The following is a 21,384-nucleotide window of genomic DNA, read 5'->3' as shown; positions in this document are numbered from 1 at the left end:
GTGCCGGGCGGGCCCCGGTCAACATTTCTCTGACTGATCGCTCCCGCTTAGACTTGGATGCTGCCATGTCCCTTGTGTGTTGTCACGGTCATGCAGGCTGCCCTCCTGGGCCCCTTCTCAGGCTCCGTCTGGGGCCAGACCACCGCAAGCCCTTCGTACCCGGGACAGCTACCGGCCTTGCGCTCTTGTGCTTCCTCTTGCCAGTCATGGCCGGACTGTGTCGCCAGAACCTTCACTCAGGGGCCCAGCCCTGTCTCTCCACCCTGCGTCTTCCTACTTCATAGACGGGGCGACCAGATGCACCCCATACCTCTGCCGCCACCTCCAGGCCTCTCGTCCGTCAAGTGAAGTCCAGCAGTGAGGGCACTTCCCCCTCTCAGGGCCGCCCGCGCCACCCAGCTCCTCGGGCCCCCAGCACAGTCCTCACCGTACTCCGGCCTCAGCGCCCTCCTCCTGGGCTGCTGTCTCTGCAGCCCACACGACCAAGGGAGCAGCAGGACTGGGGCCCACCACGCGGCTCGATCCACCGGGTACCGCCCACGCTGGCTTCGGGCGCGGGCCTAGGCCGGCCCCTCCTCGCCCCCGTTTCTCCGTGCCGCGGGCTCCCCCGGTCTCCTCGGGGCGCCCTCTGGTCCGCTGAACCACTCACTGCCCTTGGGCACCCTGGGCTGTCACCCAGCGAGGTTGCACATCAAAGTTCTGGGGCCAGGGCGGCGGAGCTCGGATGAACGCGTCCACTCACGCCGCCATCTTGGCCACGCCCCCAGAAAGTAGTGTTTAATAGTGGTATTAGGGACATTTGTGCCACAGGCATGCTTCAGGACGTGTGGTCAAAAGTAGAATTTGGTGGAGCAAGAGTTCTGCTGTTAATTAGTATGACTCCCACTATTCCAGACTTACTATTCCTCTGCTTAATTTAAATGTGACTGGACCACTAGACAGCAGAGCCTCTGAAACCTACGATTGCCTATCATCCAAATTCCCACCAGTCTATGAACTTTGGTAAGCCCAAGCTTTTTTAGGGTGGACCTTCCAACACGAACTTTTCTTCCCCAAACCCTACCCCAGGGTGGAGAAACCTACAACATCCCTCCAGGTCCATTTTGTTCGGCTCAAAGAAACCTGTATAGGGACAAAAAGGGAACAGGGAACATCCATAATTTGGAAGCCATCTTGGCTTTACAGTTTTAATGAAAAAGCTTCTGCTGTGTTGTTAGAAGTACTTTTCAACAAAAACTTCCCCTTCCCCCCGGGAGCACTACCCAAGCATTAATATGCCATGGGGGCTTCAGAGCACGAGAATAGACAGAGCCCTGCCACCCTATCTGTTTGGCTGCTCGCCCTTCTCTCCTTACATGAAACCTCCAAACTAATCTTGCACTATTTTTAATGCAAAAAGGTAAGTTCCTAGTTTACATTTCCAGAAACCTTATGTGGTCCACCATAATTGATTGGAATGATCAAGTTGGAGTGGCAGTTCACTGTCACTATAATATGATCAAGTTACGAGCTAATCCCACGGTAAACGTGTGAAGACAGCATAGGCCTATGTTAGTGTTGAGGCTTCCTGTGCTAAAGTGCATTGCGGCATGGGACAGAGCACACGCTGATGTTCATTAAGAGGGGTTATTGGTAATTCTGCTACATATGCTGCTGGATGGAGCGAGGATCCAGACCGCGCATAAGGTAACCAAGTTATAATTCACTGCTGGATAGCAAGAATTAGATTTGCTAACAGTCCCAAAAAGCTTGCTGGTGCTTCCTCTACTTTAGGTCATTACTGTATGACACGATGAAGCCTTACATGTTGTAAAAAAACTAGTTGTTATAGTTCAGTGATATCCTCCAGGTAGGTGGGCCACCTGCCACAGAGGCACATTCTGGACAGGACTAAAAAATTCAGGACAAGAGGTCAAAATTCAGGACGAAAATTCAGGGCAAAGGGTCAACATTCAGGACCAAAAGCCGAGACAAAAGGTCAATTTTATGGACGCATCCAAGAAGAGACCACATCTCACTACTTTATCAGTGCATTTATTTACTATTTTCTGCATACCACTATTGATTCACTATGGTCTTTTTGTGATTGCCTCAAGGTATGCTACATTTGGGTGGCACAATACATGCTTTTCACTAGTGAATTAATTCCCTTGAGCAAGGTATCAAGACCATCACCCCTCCCCAAATTTGCCCACTTTTTCTTGGAGAGAATGCAACAGCAGCATTTTGATTATGTTTTTAAACATTTTAAAACCCGTGGCAAACAGCTGTAGAAACATAAAGGTCAGTGACCTTCCGCTAATTCAAACAAGTTGAAAAAAAACATCTGGCTCACCTCAACCTCCAGTCCATATTAAACCTAGAAAAAATTAATGAGATGTATCAGGTTGTGTAGGCGAAAGTCTCACACCTAATGTTAGCATGAGAGGTACCCACAACTTGGCTGTAGTCTCAAAGCCCTTGAGTGTGCATCTGTAACACTACGTTTATCTCAGAACAGGGGGCCCAGACTACCATTCAAAGATAATTAAAGAGGAAGATGAAACCAAGATCAGATGGGGGATCCACAGCAACTAAATCAAACGGTTGTTGCTAATAACTGGATAAATAAGGACGAGAAGAACAAGGTGGGGCAATTCCTAAAATCAGACAAGATGACTCCGCCATGAGTATCAGAAAATATTGCGTACCTGGGGAGTATTCTCAGCAGAGAAGAGATAAACAGCAGAGGCTCTGTCAAGTGGTTGAGCAGGCAGCAGGCAGACTCTTCTGGTGCATCGGTCCCCTTGTGCTTGTGACGGGTAAGCAGGGGCCAGACCCCTTGGAAGGTTGTGCTGAGCATTTGCCCACTCTGTCCCTGTTTTAAAATGGCTTTGCAGTCAAGGCAAGGCCAAACCAGTGATCTGGCCGAACCCTAATTTCCAAAGTACACGTAGAACCTTCAAAATCTTTGGGATGTAAATTACATAAGCAATATGTAAGACCATGATAAAGATTTTAAAATTTAAGAAGTGCTTCTTTAATACACAGTAGTGTTTTCCCTTTTATATACAATTAGACCCTAGGTTGAACCGGGAATCAGTTATCTTTTGACACCTAGAGAGTAATATCCACCACTCCCCCACTGATTTGCAAAATGGAAATCTGGGCGCTCTTGGTGACTCACTGGATATCTGGCCATCGCCTGCATGAGATGGAGTTTAACCCTAAAGATTTTAAGGAGGCTTACTGCACTACTCATTTTTTCCTGCTGACCATTCTACAGAAAGCTGCAAGGGGTTATTCCACACAGATTTCTCTTAAATTACTAGACCCGTAAACTCGCCAACACAAAGAAACCCTATACTCCTGCATTACCTTTACTAGGCCTACACACTCTCACAGGACGGTTACCCTCAGGGCACCTCCGTCACTGGCATGCTGCAGGCATCTCAAAATTGGAGGATTTGTTTTTTAATGGAGAGCTACTAGAGTTCCAAACCCTTATAACAGACTGCAATCTTCACCCAGATCAGCTCCTTACTTATGAACACCTTAAACAATCATTAAATCCCTTATTTCATGTCTGCCACCTAGCACTAGCCCCACACGATGTATACCAAAGACTCTACATAATAGGGACTGGCAGCACACTGATACAATGGGTCTACAGAGCTTTCCTGCAATATGGAGACCACTCCAGAGCTTCTCTCCGTACTGCCTGGAAGACTGCCATAGCCAAACCTCTGCACGATGTAGACTGGTCTAAAGAAAATTGGACTATCCCCACAACGTATGCCACCGCTGCCATTCAGTTTAATATTCTGAACTAAGCCTATCTATATGCCCAAATTAACAAAATAAATATAAATGGGAGCCATAGCTGCATGACCTTGCTGTATGCAATTAGATGCTAATTTGCTTCATAAGCTTTGGTCTTTCCCCATTCTTCTTTCATACTGTCAGAGAGTCCTTGAGGTGCTGTCAACCATGATGGGCGTATGCCCCTGCCCTAAGTTCGAGAAACCCTCCATTAAGTTCCTCAACTTGTCTCTTCTTCTAGCTAAACCCAAAATCACACTGCACTGGAAGGATTCACTTTTTCCAACTACCGTAATGTTGGAACAAGGTCTCACTCTTTTGGTTTCGACCTGAGAGCACCCTGTTATTCAGAGGGGAATAAGCAGGTCTGAGAAAATATTTTATTTCACAGCTGTGGGATATTTTGGTGGCGGGCTTCAAAGACTGCACCAACGATGATAACTTTACCCCATTAAACCACCCCGACACATACACTCTCGGTTTCTATATACTAGTTGTTCTTGCTATTTCTAGGCAACTATATAGGCAGTGGTCTAAGGACGCCCATCTGACACACATTCATGATTTGTCCTCTAGAACACTTTCTTCTAAGCACCTCATTGTTCATTACTCTGCTTCCCTATCCTGATAGGTAAGGCAGCGGCAACTGGGTGGGGGGGGCGATGTGGAGTGACAGTTTATTATGGATCAGGTTGTTACACAGAAAAATGTAAACATTTCGTTCTAACTCTTCATAACAGTATGTAACCCAGCAATGTTCTTCTGTAAATGTACGAATGAATCTGTTGCTACATACCTGGCTATGCAACCTCTTTTGGCATACAACAACAAAAACGTTTTTAATACATATGGTAGTGTTTCACTGTAGTACATTAGATCACGATGTTGCATTGACATTTATATGAAGTGAAAGTTTCTAACCATGAAATATTAAAGCATTCCTTAACCCTCCTGCTTGACAACACCAGGAGTGAAGAAAATGAACCAAGTATCTGGTGTCTGTTACCTTATGCCCAATATTATTGTTATGGATAGTGGAATATTGGAGGCTTACAAAACATTGAGTTTTTTTTGTAAACAGTCTGTCTTAAACTGAATTACTTGAAAGTGCCCTCATATCACTTTCAAGTAAATTAGATACATGAAGTAAATTGATTTGTATTAGATCAAACTATTTGTCCTGCAGGGAATCACATAGTGCACTTATGCCACTGACTATGTTAATTTATTTTTCTCAATCCCCTTTAAAACCAGAAGACAGTGCTTTTGTACAATTCTGTAGAATGAATAGCACACTGTGTTAAAGGAATACATTTCACTGGTGAATCTGATATATCTAAAAAAAAAAGTTACATAATGACGGTAAGGGAAGGCAGGATGCCAAATGCTGATATCACTGGCTTTTTCACACATTACATAGCTATTCAATGCAGCAGTCAAAGTCCATTAAAAAACGTATTGATTAACGCCAAGATCTGCTCGCAAGCAGCCTTTACCTTTGCAGATGTACCAGTTGTGCACATTTGCCTATCTTTTGAGAAGCAGGGCCCCTGCAAGAAGGCCTGTTTATTATCAGTCCCTCCTCTGGGATCAGAACACAGAAGACTCCCTCCCTTGCCCTTCAGCTGGGGAAACTAAATTGACAATAAACTTTCGTCAGTTGTTGAAAGGCTAAAATTATGGACAAATGCCGTCTGTTAAGCCATCCATCACGGACGGCAGGGTTAAATCACGGACAGTCTGTGAAAATTCAGGACTGGTGGTCAACCTGACTCCAAGATGTAATAAAAGCTCAGCAGCAGAAGGCATTAGACATTTCTCAAGTACACCACTCTGCATACATATACCATTTGTCTCCTCCCCCACACTACCACAATATTAAGCTTCAGCACCCTCTCTCTCACTGCATTTGCTTCAGTAGATGCCAAGGTGCAGCAACAGTATTACTCTAAGAGCACAACTCTACTCGTGCACAGCATCAAAAATCTTCCCACATTCGCTTCACCACGGCCCCAAACTCTTCCATCCACACAAACCATAAAGCTACAATTCTGTGTATGTGTTAGAACCCCAATTCAGGGGGGTATGATGTGCCTTCTACATGCAGATAAAGTACACTTTGGAACAGTGTTTATTGTAACGTCATAGGAAATGTGTAGCTTGAATGTAAGTGGTATACCACACTTAAAGTAAGGGCATGAGAAAGGCAGTTGCCGGAGCTGTAAAAAAAGCTTTTCACCTATCTCAACATAAATATTTGCCAGCACCCGTGTTTCCTTTCTCCCGTGGAGCACTGGCTCAGCAATTAGTGGAGGATGACTTAAGGTCATTATAAGGTTGCTTTGGTGCCACTCATCACAAATCTGTGACTTTTAAGTCACTGGTTAGCCTGAAGATACTTTTAGCTGTTACTGGTCGGTAATTGCATTCATAGAAGTAGATGTCCTGGATTCTTCCATTTCACAGAAAATTCAACAGTGCTTATTAAAACATGGATTTTTTTCCTTTATTTATGGTTCAACTTCGTTAGCTTTTTTATGAACACTGGTCCGAATTTTTGCGTTGGTGTTGCCTGTCAATGATCAGAGTCCAATCAAAACATATTGAGCAAAATTGCCAAATCTGCAAAATCTTCACCGACATCACTGCTGGTCCAAGGTTTCATCACATGAGCGCATAGGAGGCATAACTGGAAATTCCACAGAGGTTTCTGTGGTTTCTTGCTAACCGGATGTACCCCTGTTCCCCAAATGATGTACTCCAGCTAAGAAAAAAAATACATACAGTTAGGTATTTACGATTCAGATCAGTCTGTGGTTACTTTTACTGTCTGTGTGCTCAAGGAATAATATGACAAGGTGAAGTTTAAATTTTCAGAGTGTTGGTCTTAAACCCTCTGTGCTTGTGGCAATAGAATAGAACCAAAAGCTCTTCAGCTTGTTGATGGTGAAAGCTTTTAATGTTACTAATGTGTTAGGTGGGAAATAAGGATTTTTAGATCCCTATAGTTTGTGACAGATTGGAATATATCATTGTCAGGAGTTCATGGTGTCTCAAGAATGGCAAATCTTGACAGCACGTATGTGTCTACTTTTATTGTAAAAAAAAAAAAGTTACCTTGTTACTTTTAGCTTTCTCTCCTACCTGGCTGTTTGAGAATGAATGGCTGCACTACAGACAACTTACAAACAAGTTTCTCTAGAAAGTGGTTTTTATTTTTTGCCCCATATTGGGGTCCCACCCTGCACAAATACATTCAAATGTGAGCTAGACAATTTTCTATTTTTTCCTTCAGGAAGGATTCAGACCAGGTATACTATTGACACTTCAAATATTTTGAGAATATTCTGCATTTTGCTGTTCCCCTTCTCTGGGATAAGCATTTTTTTGGGTGATGGCAACTTTTTAATTTTTTTGGCTAAAAGCAAAAAGGAAAATTAAATTCCTCCCTCTTTTGTGTAGGAAAGTCCTCCCGATATAATGCTTAAAGTATGCTAATGCCAGAGGTTCTACGGTACCCTCAGAAGCTTCTGCTTTTAGGAACTATTGAATTGTTTCCAAAAGGAGAATGGGCCTCTTCAGGTCTTTCCACTTTAACCAGTTTCTTTCAATAAACACATTTCATCTGTTCCTTCTAAATCCCATTTATGGAAGTGTTGCCATAAAGGGACTACTAAGTAACTGCAGAACTTTTTGATACCTACATTCAGAATCCTATCAAGGCAGACCTTCAGTAGTTCCGCAGAACTCTGCATCAAGGGTGTTCTCAACGGTACTCTCTATATTGTCTGTACCTGATGAATGTTCATCTTATCCTAACCGCAAAGGACTAAAATCACTTGATATGCATTACCATTCTCAGTCTAGGTATTTCCATAAACCACAAGAAGCCTAATCTAGGTCCCAGTCAAAGACATTGGTATATAGGTGCTTGATAAATCTTGAGAACAGCCTGTTCTCCACCTGAAAATAAGAGGCTCTAAAGCACACAATTGGTCACTTCATGTTGAGACCTCAAACAACATGCGTTTATAAGCTCAGGGCATCTTGGCTTCATGCATTCATGTGGTTCTCGTTACGTGTTTAAAAATGAGAGTTTTACAGCACCATCATCGGCCAAGGTCTAAAGCCTCAGTGAAAGAACACAATATCCTCAATAGTTCATACACAGTTCAGTCAGCTATTACTTCCCAAAGTATAGTGAAAACTGAACCCCCTCAATATGCTGGGAAATTCACTGCTTGCATCTGACTCTTAAAGATTGTGGTCAATCTGAGAAATTACACTCATATAAACCACCTGAAGTTGATAACAATTTTACTGGGACTAGCATAATTTCTTCCCCTTTTCCAGGTAAAGTTGCATTCGTTGTTTCACATAATGCAGGATACATGTTCTGTTTGAACAAATTATGAGATGCACGATCATTCTGTCTGTAAGCTGACTGTGTAGCTATTTATGTAGGTGTTTCAGAACAACATAATTCCTTTGTTCCTTCATCTAAAGAAAACATTTGATTGACTACCTAGATTGATTTTCACCATTTTGAACATGAATGTTAGCTGAATCAGTCATTCCATACTAAATATGTAGAGAAAGGTTTTTCCATAAATGCACCTATTGACAACAGATGACTTTACAGATTCCCCATTCTAGTCAAGAAAGCTCTGGTTTTTAATCTGAACCTAAGTTATGTATCCCCAAATACCAGATTTCAAGCCTGGCAAAGCATTTTCTGTACCCAAAGTCCTGACTACTGAGAAACTAGCACATAGTAATTGAAGTGTGTCGGGAACCAACTTTGTATGCGTGCACTCAGTCGAAACAATACACATACAGGTCTTGTGATTCAGGGAGTTCATTTTGATTTGATTTAATTTGTTCCCTTTTAAGGTGAACAAAACTGTCAGATTTTTCTGCCTTGAGCAACCAGGAACAAACTATTGACTAGTCAGGCAAATGAAACGATATCAATCAGTCAGGGAATTTGTAAAGCGCACTACTCACTCGTGAGGGTCTCAAGGCGCTGGAGGGGGGCTGCTACTGCTCAAACAGCCAGTCTTGAGAACTGTCCTGAACGTAAGGAAGTCCTTGGTCTGACGTAGGTGGTTGGGAAGAGTGTTCCATGTCTTGGCGGGAAGGTGAGAGAATGATCTGCCTCCAGTGGTTGCTCTGCGGATGCATGAGACAGTGACGAGGGCAAGGTCGGTGGAGTGGAGCTGTTGGTTTAGGGTGTAGAAGGAGAGCCGTCTGTGGAGGTATTCTGGTCTGGTGTTGTGCAGTGCCTTGTGAGCTTGGGTGAGGATTTTGAAGGTGATTCTCTTGTTGATGGGGAGCCAATACAGGTCTCTCAGGTGGCCTGTGATATGGCAGTGGGGGGGATATCCAGGATGAGGCGCGCAGAGGCATTCTGGATGCGTTGCAGCCTTTTCTGGAGTTTGGCCGTGGTTCAGTTTGCCTCTTACGAGGGCTTGGGTGACTGTTCTTCTGGTTTCCGTGGGGATCCATTTGTAGATCTTTCGGAGCATGCGGAGGGTGTTGAAGCAGGAAGAGGAGATTGGCGTTGAGTTGCGCGGTCATAGTGAGGAGTCCAGGATGAATCCCAGGTTCCGTGCGTGGTCGGTGGGTGTCAGAGCGGTTCCCGGTGTGGCAGGCCACCAGGAGGCATCGCATGTGGAGGGGGTGGAGCCAAAGATGAGGACCTCAGTCTTGTCGGAATTCAGTTTAAGGCAGATGTTCTTCATCCATTCGGTGATGGCCTTCATTCCTTCATGGAGGTTGGTCTTGGCGCTGTCCCTGGTGAGTGAGAGGATCAGCTGGGTGTCATCCGCATATGAGATGATGTTATTGAGGTTGTGAGATTGGGTGATGTTAGCGAGCAGAGCCATGTAGATGTTAAAGAGGGTCGGGCTGAGGGACGAACCCTGGGGTACGCCGCAGCTGATTTTGGTGGCTTCAGAGCAGAATGGAGGGAGGCGGACTCTGAGTTTTGCCGGTGAGAAAGGAGGTGATCCAGTCCAGGGCTCTGTTGCGGATTCCTGCATTGCAGAGGGGTGTGCGTAGGGTGTGGTGGCAGACGGCGTTGAATGCGGCTGATAGGTCCAGCAGGATGAGGGCCACGGTTTTGCCGTTGTCCAGTATGGTTCTGATGTTGTCGGTGGCGGCGATGAGGGCAGTTTTGGTGCTGTGGTTGCTGGGGAATCCGGATTGGTAAGGGTCCAGAGTGCTGTTCTCCTTGACGAAACAGGTCAGTTGTTTGTTGACAATTTTCTCTATGACTTTTGCCGGTAAGGGGAGCAGGGAGATGGGCCGGAAGTTGTTGAGGTCCTTGGGTCCGCCTTAGGTTTCTTGAGGGGGCGTTGATCTCGGCGTGTTTCCAGCTCTTCGGAAAGGTGGCAGATTCAAAGGAACTGTTGATGATCTTCTGGAGTTGGGGTGCGATGACTGAACTTGCTTTGTTGAGGATGTGGTGAGGGAAAGGGTCGGATGGTGACCCATCAGTTTCTTTGTAAATCTGCATGAGAGGTTGGGGCTGAAGGTTACAGAGGAAAGCATTCCAGAGGTAGAGCAGGAACAGAAAATGTCTTCACTCCACTCACGTTTGGTTCTGATGTTAAGAAACTTGAAGAAGGCACTGGTTAGAAGAGCAATGTACATGCTGGAAAGTAGTACAGAAAGGCAGAGAGGAACTTTCCTGTGCAGCTCAGATGAAGAGCAACCCTTAGAGAAAACTCTCTTGGTTGTGTACAGGATATATACTGAGGAAATTGGCGATTGTCCTGTATGGTGAAAGAGAAAAACACCCCCTATTTACTATGGAGTACTGACTAGGAATTAATATAGACTTGTCTAACAGTCTGTTTAAGAGCAAAATACTTTGTATTCCTCACTGTGCTTTTGACAATTGCCTTCAAAATGTTAAACTCATGTCTTAAGACTCATCTAGCTAGTAGGGCATCCTAAAGGAAACATTATTTCTGAACTAGAAATACAGATTTGAGAAAGCAGCACACAAACTTTTCAAAGTGTGCTGACCATAAGGCACCCTTGCGTTGCATATTTCAGTACCCTTTTTTATCCTCATCTAGTATAGTGATCAGTATTCAATGAAGCAGTCTAATTTCCCTTAAAGAGACTAAATATTTCATTGAGATAATTGCCAAATCTCATAACTTTTTACTTCCATTAAGGTTTTCAGAGGAACATAACCTTGTTAGGTAATACTGACACTGACTGAATGCTGCAGTTAAAAAAGTAAAATACTCAGGTATAAGTTTTTAATTTCTAATTCTGAATATGGCCTCAATAACTTTGGTACGGCATAGAAACATACCTAGTTATATACATATGTTAAAAGAATAAAGTTGAAGCAGTAGAAGACAGGTTAAAAATATGTCTGTTAAAGAGATATGAGGTAAGAGGTGTGAAGCTTTAAGGCAATCTGAACAGAATACCTACCAAATGCACACCACTTAGTACCTTATTATGGGTATCAAAGATTTATTCAAGTTAATGCCTGTTGTAAGCAGGTCGATTCCAAATCTGTGGGAGAGTGTTCAGTCTTTCACTGCCATTTTTTGGGTGTAGAATCACGTTCTCCACTATCTGAGAACGGTGGAGTGGCAGAATGACAGAATGTGTAAAAACTGCCTTCCTGGTGAATACAGTGCTGTTAGACCCGTTGTCCTTCATGGACCCACCCAGATATCCCCTTGCTGACCATTTGTACTGTTACAACGTAACATGATCGAAAATACATATGCAAACTTGGTTGGCACTGCTGGTGTTAAGTAGGGAAGGTTGGTGTAGAAGATAACAAGTTTGTGTGCTGGGTCCCCTGGAAAATGTAAAATATTTCTTATTGAAAAGACCTTTGTGGCCGTGTCTGCATAGCTGACAATTCCAAAAAGTGTGAAGGAGGTTTAGCAAGAACTAATACTAGCAAAATGTTTGTGAAGTTAATTGTGTCTTTTTCTTTGGTGTATTATTTTAGCGCTTGCTATATGTTAGCTATATAAATATGGTGATATAAATTTTACTGAGAGAATTCTGTGCTTTGGCCACTAGGTGTCACACAGTGTGTGTTTATTAGAACTGAGGTCTGAATTAAAATTATTCCTCGTGTCTCTGAATCACAGTTTTACGAAAATTATCTAAGAATCTTGGAAATCATTAACTTTTATTTCCTATTTATAAACGTTAGAGTACATAGGCCACTACATTAGATTCTAAAACACTTTCTTGAGTTACACTTTAATACCTCAAAACGTGCCTATCGTAGCAATGTTTACAGTTTTTAGCTAGCCAATTACAACTAAATTGTAGCTCTATCATTATCACCCCAAAGAACACCGCTTGCTGTAGGCCTTTGATGGCAATGGCCAGACCCATTGGGAAGGCTCTAATTTTAAGGAATATTTCAACTGGGAATGACTTCTCAAATCAAACCTCTAACCACCAGGCTGCTCGAGTAGTGTCTTGACAGTGAAAAGAGTCTCTACCGCTGCAAGTCACCAGTGAGCCCCCTGTCCTCAAATTCCTCACATTTTCAGTTCCAACGCAGAACTGATTTGACAGCTTAGATTGGGTCGATTGACTGCCAACCGTATGGCACCAGGACTCTACTGGCTCCATGGGTAGTGGGGCAGTGGGGTCTGATTGTGTTCTATCGGGCTTGGAGGCCAGTGCTAGCAGCAACAATATTACCAAGACAGGTGATTTTAGTCGACAAGGTGAAGGGGACCAAGTGGTCCATTTGAGGGCAGGTAGTAGGTGTGAACATTTTCGGGTAGACCTGTCTAGTCAATCAATTGATAGCCTCACTTCTAAGGGTGATCTTTTCTTATTATACCAGGTTTCGCAGAGAAAGTCCACTAGCCATAGTGTCGATATTGAAATGTTTAACTACCTGCAAAGAATCCCTATCCAGGGTGGAGCCCTTTTCAGGGTCGTGTTGGGATCATGGGCAAGATTGTTACTGTCACAGTTCTGGGTGAACTTATAGGAAGTGAGGTTTTGGTTGAGGCATCGAAGTCTGTTAAAGTTTTGTCAAGGAATGTAGCCGGTCTATGGGAGAAGACAGAAAATCTTGAATGGGCTGCATTAATAACCCATCTCAATATTTGCTTATTCCAAGGGAGGTGGCTACCTACAGAAATTAAGTTTCAAAGGTATGCTACTTATTCTAAAGTTGCATTGAGCGGTGCTGGTGGAAAGGAAAGACCTTCTGGTGGCCTACCAACATGAGTAGCTTCGCACCTGGTCTGTCTGGCCAAACAGGTAGAGACAACAAGTGATGATGTTTTATGCCTCCCCCTTTTATTTCCAGATGCTAGTGAGTTGTATATAGTCAACGTGTACTCTAGACCAGTTAGCACTGGCCGTGAGTCCCCGGCGATAGGTTACCTAGCTGTATTTATTGCTGCACTCTGGGGGGGGGCACTGTTGATTAACCCGCTCAAGAAATGGACACTGCTAACGCTCCAAGTTAATGCTTTTGTACTAAACCACTCTATTCGGGCTTGTAATGGGCATACCTAATCTAATAAGTATGGGTAACACACATTCAACCGTGTAGGGCGGTCCTCCACTATTGATTACATCTGTGTTGATGCAAGGCCATGGCCAGATGTCCCAGATATGGAAGTTGTATTGAGGGATGACAGTGACCATAATGCATTGTCCCTTGATCCCTTGAACTGTGGACTTTGTGCTTTGGGGCTCAGAGGGGAGGGGGGTCAAACTGGACTGGACCAAAGGCTAACCTTGACACCAAATAGGTGTAGAGTTAAATGGGAAGAGTTTATTCAGTCCCCTGAATCTGTGCAGTAGCTCTATAAAGTCGTAGGTTTGGCTTTAGAAAATATGGGGAAGAATTTAGACCTGCAGAGAAATCAAACTAATGGAATGGGATCATGGCCACACATCAAAAATTGGTGGGGGGGACTAAGAAATTGATTCCAAAGTGAGGTACCCCGGGGTAGTTCAAGAAAAATCCCTGCTGGGTGGTAGAATAAGCAGTGCCCCATTGCCAAAATTGAACTTATAAAGACCCTCATAGCCAAGAATGTAGGATGGGTCCAATCTGCCAGAAGTGCTTATAAAAAGTGCCTAAATTCTGCTAAGAAAGAGTGGGAGATGCAAAAGTGGTAGGCCATGTTTGGGACACTAAAGCACAAGGATTTTAGGCTATTTTGGCATGTTGTTGCTTCGGGGTGCCCGGGGTCTAGGGTAGTGATAGAGAATAACATCTCAGTTGAACAATGGACCACCCACTTTGGTTCCTATATGATTTACAGGTAGGGAATGGAGACTCTCTGGATTTTAGTCCTTGCGTGCCACCTATTCCTCATGTCACCGTAGAATATCCCATGATCACTATAGATGAAGTGGTTAGCGCCATTAAACAGATAGCCCCAGAAAGGTGCCTGGATTAGATAGAATCCTAGGAGACTTATATTGTTCCGTGCCAGAAATCTGGACCCCCTACCTTGCAGTCCTTTTTAATGCCATCATGGAGGTGATGCCTTTCCCGGGTCTTGGGCTGGTGCTGAAATAATTGCAATCTACAAGAAAGGCTCCCCTATATGTCCTGCAAACTACAGACCAATTAGTGGGATCGACAGAATTAAAAAATTATTTGCACATGTGATTTTAGGGAGACTGCAGGGATGGATGGAAGATAGTAGTGTCCTTAGCCCCCTACAGGCGGTGTTCAGGTAGTCCACCTCTACTATAGATCAGGTATTTCACCTCCAGCTTCTGTATTGGAAGACGGTTGTTTTGGCGGGCACAAGCCTTTATCCAATATTTGTTGACTTAAGTGCTGCTTTTAATTTGGTCCCTAGAGACAACCTGTGGCAGGTTTTGGCCGATATGGGGGTTTCCTGTTATCTCTCTAATATCATGCAAAGATTGCATGAGGGGAACTTTGCACACGTATGATATGGCAAATTAGGGGAACTCTCAGACCCTTTTCCTGTAAGAAAGGGTGTGAGACAGCTGTTTTTTGGCACCCACATTATTTCTATTGTATATTAACGGCCTTATTGACTCACTTAATAATGTTAGTAATGATGCCCTGAGAATAGCTTTGGCCAAGATACCCGCATTGATGTTTGAAGATTGCATTGTTATTCTGTCTGACAGCGATTGGTCTCCAAAGGACTCTTGATTGCTTCAGTGATTTTTGTAGGCTTAGAGGATTGAAAATCAATGTGAGTAAATCCAAGTACATGGTTTTCAATCTGGTACCAACTACTGGTTCAGGCCCGAAAATGAACAGGTTTTTTTTAAGAAGATGTAGGCATTTGAATATTTAGGGGTTCTACTTGGGGAGTGGATGGACTGGTCCCTACCCATAGGTAGGCAAAATCTTAGACTGGCCCAGTTCGCTGGTAGTCCTGTCAGGGCCTCAAAATGTTTTTTTTTTCAAACCAATCAGCCCTGCAATTGAAATTTATAGATCATAAGCATTGGGCGGTTATGTGTAGGGCAATCCTTTGGGGGCTCAAAGCAGGGATTGGGATACAAAGGCTAGAGAAGGCTTTTCTTAGACAGCTTTTAAACCTTCCAACAAGCCCACCCTTAATGCCCTTTAGGTTTGATACAGAAACAAGACCAATTACGGAAGACCTGGGGTTCAGACGTCTCCTTTTATGAAGGCGATTATGGGCCACTCTGGAATTGGAACCATATAGGAGAGGCTTGGAATAAATTATTGGCCTACTCAGGGCTGGAAATTTGCCTTGGTTGCGCTACATCAGGAATACAATGACCAAGCTGGGTAAGCCCAATTTGTGGGAGGAACCTGAGGTGGCCTGCCAGTTGGTGTCAAAGAGACATCTTGTAGTTTTATACAAGCATATAAAATTGTCGATGATTTTAGAGAGTGGCTCTTTAGGCCCAATGGCTCAAAGATTTTTAGAGTTCAAGGACTGTTATGGACTTGTATCCTTCCTAAATGAGATACAATCGTTGTTGGCATGCAAACTATTTGTACAGTTTATGCACAGTTCATTACCCCTCCGTGTGCAGACAAGAGCAGGAGTGGCAATAACTCCCTGAACAAGACTTTGCCTTGCTTTGCTTGTGGGGCAGGTGAGGAGTCTGAGGCCCATATTTTTTTCTTTTGTAAAATCTATGCCCTCCAGAGAAGAAAGTGGTTGCTCCCGATATGCAGACATTTGGGCACTATGCAGCATGTGGAGGCCCCTAGAATTCTAAAAACGAATTTTTGGCAACCACTTGTCTTTTCAGTATCAAGATTTATATTTATGTCATGGTATATTTGCAAAAGGTATGTGTAATTGGTCAATCCTGACTAGTGCATCGAGATTTGTACAGTGTTTTATACTTTTATCTGAAGTACATGTATTGCTTTTGATTAATTTTAAACAAAGAATGTTTTTATATCTATATATTATGTATTTATTTATTTCTGTTTTTCATGATGTGCAATTATGGCTTTGAGCCGCAGTAAAGTCATTTTTGATGATGATGAATTCTTCAAATCATTTTTGATGATGATGAATTCTTCAAATCAAGTTGGACCGGTGCATAGGAAGCAGCACTGCCATAACCTTCCTTACCCACATCCCTGCTCTTCTGTTCCCCCTCTTTGGGGGTTTCAGTGGAGGCCAAGCGTAGATCAAAGTAGATTGCTGAGTCAGGTAGGTCTTTCATCTTTCTGAGAAGGCCCAACATTTGTCCTTGGTGAGCTCTTGCTTGGCACTTTCATCTCTTTAATGGAATCTCCAAACATATACCACATCCCTCAGTGGCATCTCAGACAAACACTAATACTGTTTGTTCATCTTTCCAACAGTTTTTACAGCCACACAAAGGACAGTCTTTGGTGGTCACTTGCATAGTAGTTGAAGAGCTAGCTAAGAAGTGACCCAGTAAAACAGATAAAAATATGTGCCTACCTAAAAAAAAAAAGAAGCTAAACAAGTGGCCGATTTATGCTTCAAAACAGTTTGGTGGGAGAAATAAGATGCTTTGTTCAGGAAACCTTGCTGCACAGAGCAGAACATTAGCTTCCCTAACTGACATTACTATGCTTTCTGGATCAGTGGAGTCCTGCCATCCCCTAATGAGGGCCTTTCAAAAATGTCCCTATGTTAAAAACCAATGGCCTTACTCGCAGTTTCTTGCTTTCCTCTCATCGTTTAAGGAAATAGTCCTTTTAGTCATATTTGTTTTTATAGTGCTAAACAATTCATTCTAATTGGGTATGTAAAAAATGAAAATTCCTTTATTCCATGTATGAGCAGACATAGGCGGTCATTCTGACCCTGGCGGTCAAAGACCGCCAGGGCGGAGGACCGCGGGAGCACCGCCGACAGGCCGGCGGTGCTCCAATGGGGATTCCGACCGCGGCGGTAAAGCCGCGGTCGGACCGGCAACACTGGCGGGCTCCCGCCAGTGTACCGCCGCCCCATTGAATCCTCCAAGGCGGCGCAGCTTGCTGCGCCGCCGAGGGGATTCCGACCCCCCCTACCGCCATCCAGATCCCGGCGGTCCGACCGCCGGGATCCGGATGGCGGTAGGGGGGGTCACGGGGCCCCTGGGGGCCCCTGCAGTGCCCATGCCACTGGCATGGGCATTGCAGGGGCCCCCGTAAGAGGGCCCCTAAATGTATTTCACTGTCTGCTGCGCAGACAGTGAAATACGCGACGGGTGCAACTGCACCCGTCGCACAGCTTCCACTCCGCCGGCTCGATTCCGAGCCGGCTTCATCGTGGAAGCCTCTTTCCCGCTGGGCTGGCGGGCGGCCTGAAGGCGACCGCCCGCCAGCCCAGCGGGAAAGTCAGAATTACCGCCGCGGTCTTTCGACCGCGGAGCGGTAACCTGACGGCGGGACTTTGGCGGGCGGCCTCCGCCGCCCGCCAAGGTCAGAATGAGGGCCATAGTTTGATGGGTATGAATTCAAAGAAGATACCCATGAAGGATAACCATGATTAAAGTCATTTGATTCATTTAGCAGACACGTTCTCCCTGTGCCAGCTATGCAGCAGTCTCCCTATGGTTCCACATTTGTTCTGGCTTTTTAAAAACACTCTTCAGCATAGGCTTCCATTTCTCTAGGGGTCTTAGACTGCCCCACATTACACTTTGTTGTTCACTTCGCATTAATTGATTTTTGCTTTCTGTTCTCTAAAAGCTTTTCGCCACCCCCGAAAAATAATTACATTTAACTGGCACCTTTCTCCCTGCCACTACGTGTGTCCTCTTAAATGTGTTTGTTAAAAAGTTTGAGTTGCCTCTACTTGTTTCATTGTCTCCAAGATCATTTGAGTTTGTGGAATAAGTGGTGTTGCATTTTTGGGGGCTCATTTGTCTTTTGGAAAAATTACAGCACTTTTTCCACGCCCCCCACTGCCTACAGTGGGATAGCTCCCCCATCCCTGCTCTGGCTTATTGTTTTCTCTTTTCATGCCTACCTCGTAGAGTCCTAAACCCAGTACTCTACAGATGCCCACTATGATCCGTATGGTTGCACATTGAGGGGGTCATTCTGACATCGGCGGTAAAAGGTGCTTACCGCCGGTCAGAAGACCGCCATAACACCGCGGCGGGTGCGGGAAACCGCCACGGTCATTGTGACCCACAACAGGCAAACTGCCAAAAACCCGACATCCACAAAAGTCCGCCACACTAACGGCCAGCGAAAAACTGGCGATGACCAAACCTCCACCGTCACGCCAACAGAAACACACCCATGCTATCACGACCCACGAATCCACGCGGCGATCTTTCAACCGCGGTATTCCATTGGCGGTACACACCGCCGCGCTCAAAATACACACACAGCTCCAAAACACTGCCACATTGGACATTTTGAAATACACACACCTGATACACATACACACACCACTCCCACACACCCAACACAATATAAAACACACACCCACATCACCCACAAACCCCTACGACCACCATTTATTGACTAAGGCCAGAGAGAGACACCACCAGCTAGTACAGAGCATTCACAGGCACATAACACCATCACTCACACAACATCCACGCACAAAACACCACACACTCACCACACTCATCACCACAAACACCACCCCACACCTCATCCACACCACCCCATGGCACCCCAAAGACACCCCAGGTTTTCAGACGCTGAACTCAGGGTCATGGTGGAGGAAATAGTTCGGGTAGAGCCCCAGCTCTTCGGGACACAGGTGCAGAACACCACCATTGCCAGGAAGATGGAGCTATGGCAAAGAATAGTGGACAGGGTCAACGCTGTGGGTCAGCATCCACGAAATCGGGACGACATCAGGAAGCAGTGGAACGACCTACGGGGGAAGGTGCGTTCCATGGTATCCAGGCACAACATCGCGGTGCAGAAGACTGGCGGCGGACCCCCACCTCAACCCCCAGAATTTACAAAATGGGAGGAACAGGTCTTGGCGATCCTGCATCCTGAGGGCCTCGCAGGAGTAGGTGGAGGAATGGACTCTGGTAAGTCTGATCTCAGCTACTTCATCCCCCCCCACCCACCAGCATGCCAAATCATACCCCCACCCCATCACACATCCTCCTTGCTAATGTCTCACCATCACAACCCACCCATCCCAACACCAAGCCCTGCATGCGACCACAAACCATGGACACCCATCACCTAAGCATGCCCACTGCACATACTCATCCCCCCCCCAAACCACTGTCACAACAGCCCCCACAAGGGAATGCCAGCACTGGGGTACACGGGCACCCACCCATTGCACGCTATGGCACACACAGAAGCAATAACCATACTCTTATATCCCTGCAGGACCCGAACACCACGACACCGCACAGGAGGGTCAAGAAATGTCCATTCCACCCCCAGACGAGGCCCACAGTGATGACAGCAGCTCTGTCTCCCTGGACCCAGATGACCAGCCCGGCCCATCGGGGACCTCGGGACAGTCGGTTCCCCTCAGACAGCCACAGGCCACAGCAGACCTACCCCCCTCTGGGAACACCAGCACAGTACCCACCCAGCGGGCCCATGCCTCTGTCTCCAGGACACGTCAAGCAGCGGTGTGTCCACTACAGGGCACCCAGGTCAACCCACCACCCCAACAACAACAGGGACCTGGGGGCAGTGGTAGTGGGCACACGGTCCAGGGGACAGAGGCCCAGGGAAACAGGGGAACTGGGAGGGCTACTGTGCGACAGGGGGGGGGGGGCAGGCCCAGGGAACCCACTCTCCACGAGGCCCTATCCTCCATCATGGGAGCATACCACCACTCCCAGGAGACGATGGCGACGGTCCTGGCCAGGTTCCAGGAGATCCAGGTACTGCAGAAGGAACAGTTTATGGGGTTCAGGGAAGAACTCAGAAACATCAGTTCCGCAATGGGCACCATCGTTGTGGCTCTCAATCAGATTGTCAGCACATTGCAGGACCATGTGGCACCACAAAGAGCCCCTGTCACTAGCATGGACCAAGAACAGGCTACCACCTCCGCCGGCGCTAGTGGACAGGAGGCCCCGACACAAGAACAACAGGCCACCAGAACCCCACCCCCTGCAGAAGGAGAACCACCCCGGGGCCTGAGATCTAGGAAGAAGACAGAGTAAGATGCCAAGACCCCCGCCAGGAAAGGATACCCCCTGATTGTCATCCCACTGTCCCACATTGTCACCCTGTCCAATCTTAAACTGCCCCTGCTCCACCTTCCACAGACATATGGGCAATGCACCTGTGAGACTGAAAATCTGGACTCTGCCATGGACATTCCTCCACCATCACCCATCACCGAATTGCAACCATTACCCAAAATTGAGCACTTTAATAAACACACATATTGCACAAAAATATTCTGGAGTCTGCCTGTATTTTTGAACAAATGTATTACACAGAACCGTGCCAAAATGTCCAGTTACATTGTGATGACAGCATACCACTGTCACACAGCTGTAGTCCATGGGGAAACAAAGCAGAGGTCACGGAGTGGGGCCCACATCTCTGAAATTGGAAGGGAAAGTCACAACTCAGTTAGCATACCCTGGGGGGAAACTCAGACAGTAGAGAGGCGGGAGACTTTAAGTAAATGTAAAATGCCGGTGTTGATTCTTACCTGTATGTCATTGAAAATACTGCTGTATTACTGTGTCCCTGTTGTCTGTGTCGTCTTCTTCGTCTTCCTCCTCTTCACTGTCCGCAGGCTCCACAGCTGCCACAACACCACCATCTGGACCATCCTCCTGCAGGAAAGGCACCTGGCGTCGCAAAGCCAGTTTGTGAAGCATACAGCAGGCCACGATGATATGGCACACCTTCTTTGGTGAGTACATTAGGGATCCACCTGTCATATGGAGGCACCTAAACCTGGCCTTCAGGAGGCCGAAGGTCCGCTCGATCACCCTCCTAGTACGCCCATGGGCCTCATTGTACCGTTCCTCTGCCCTTGTCCGGGGATTCCTCACTGGGGTCAGTAGCCATGACAGGTTGGGGTAACCAGAGTCACCAATTAGCCACACACGGTGTCTCTGAAATAGTTCCATCACATAAGGGATGCTGCTATTTCGCATGATGTACGCGTCATGCACTGACCCAGGGAACTTGGCATTTAC

The 21,384-nt window shown here is 45.8% G+C and overlaps 1 protein-coding gene across 3 annotated transcripts in view; it reads right to left on the bottom strand.

Annotated features, from left to right (window-relative positions):
* Nucleotides 1-6,282: 6,282 nt before the first annotated feature.
* The window catches only part of CTSS (cathepsin S), a 95,301-nt gene continuing 80,199 nt past the window's right edge, over nt 6,283-21,384 (bottom strand). For all 3 annotated transcript variants that reach the window (XM_069218537.1, XM_069218536.1, XM_069218535.1), the window contains one exon: nt 6,283-6,565. In XM_069218537.1, coding sequence (XP_069074638.1) covers nt 6,525-6,565 — 41 coding nt within the window. In that variant the 3' untranslated portion in view covers nt 6,283-6,524. The remainder of the gene's footprint in view (nt 6,566-21,384) is intronic.

The sequence above is a fragment of the Pleurodeles waltl genome, chromosome 12 (genome assembly GCF_031143425.1).
Source record: "Pleurodeles waltl isolate 20211129_DDA chromosome 12, aPleWal1.hap1.20221129, whole genome shotgun sequence".
Taxonomy (NCBI): Eukaryota; Metazoa; Chordata; class Amphibia; order Caudata; family Salamandridae; genus Pleurodeles; species Pleurodeles waltl.
Note: the sequence above shows the minus strand (reverse complement) of the source record. Positions and strands in the feature narration are given on the sequence as shown.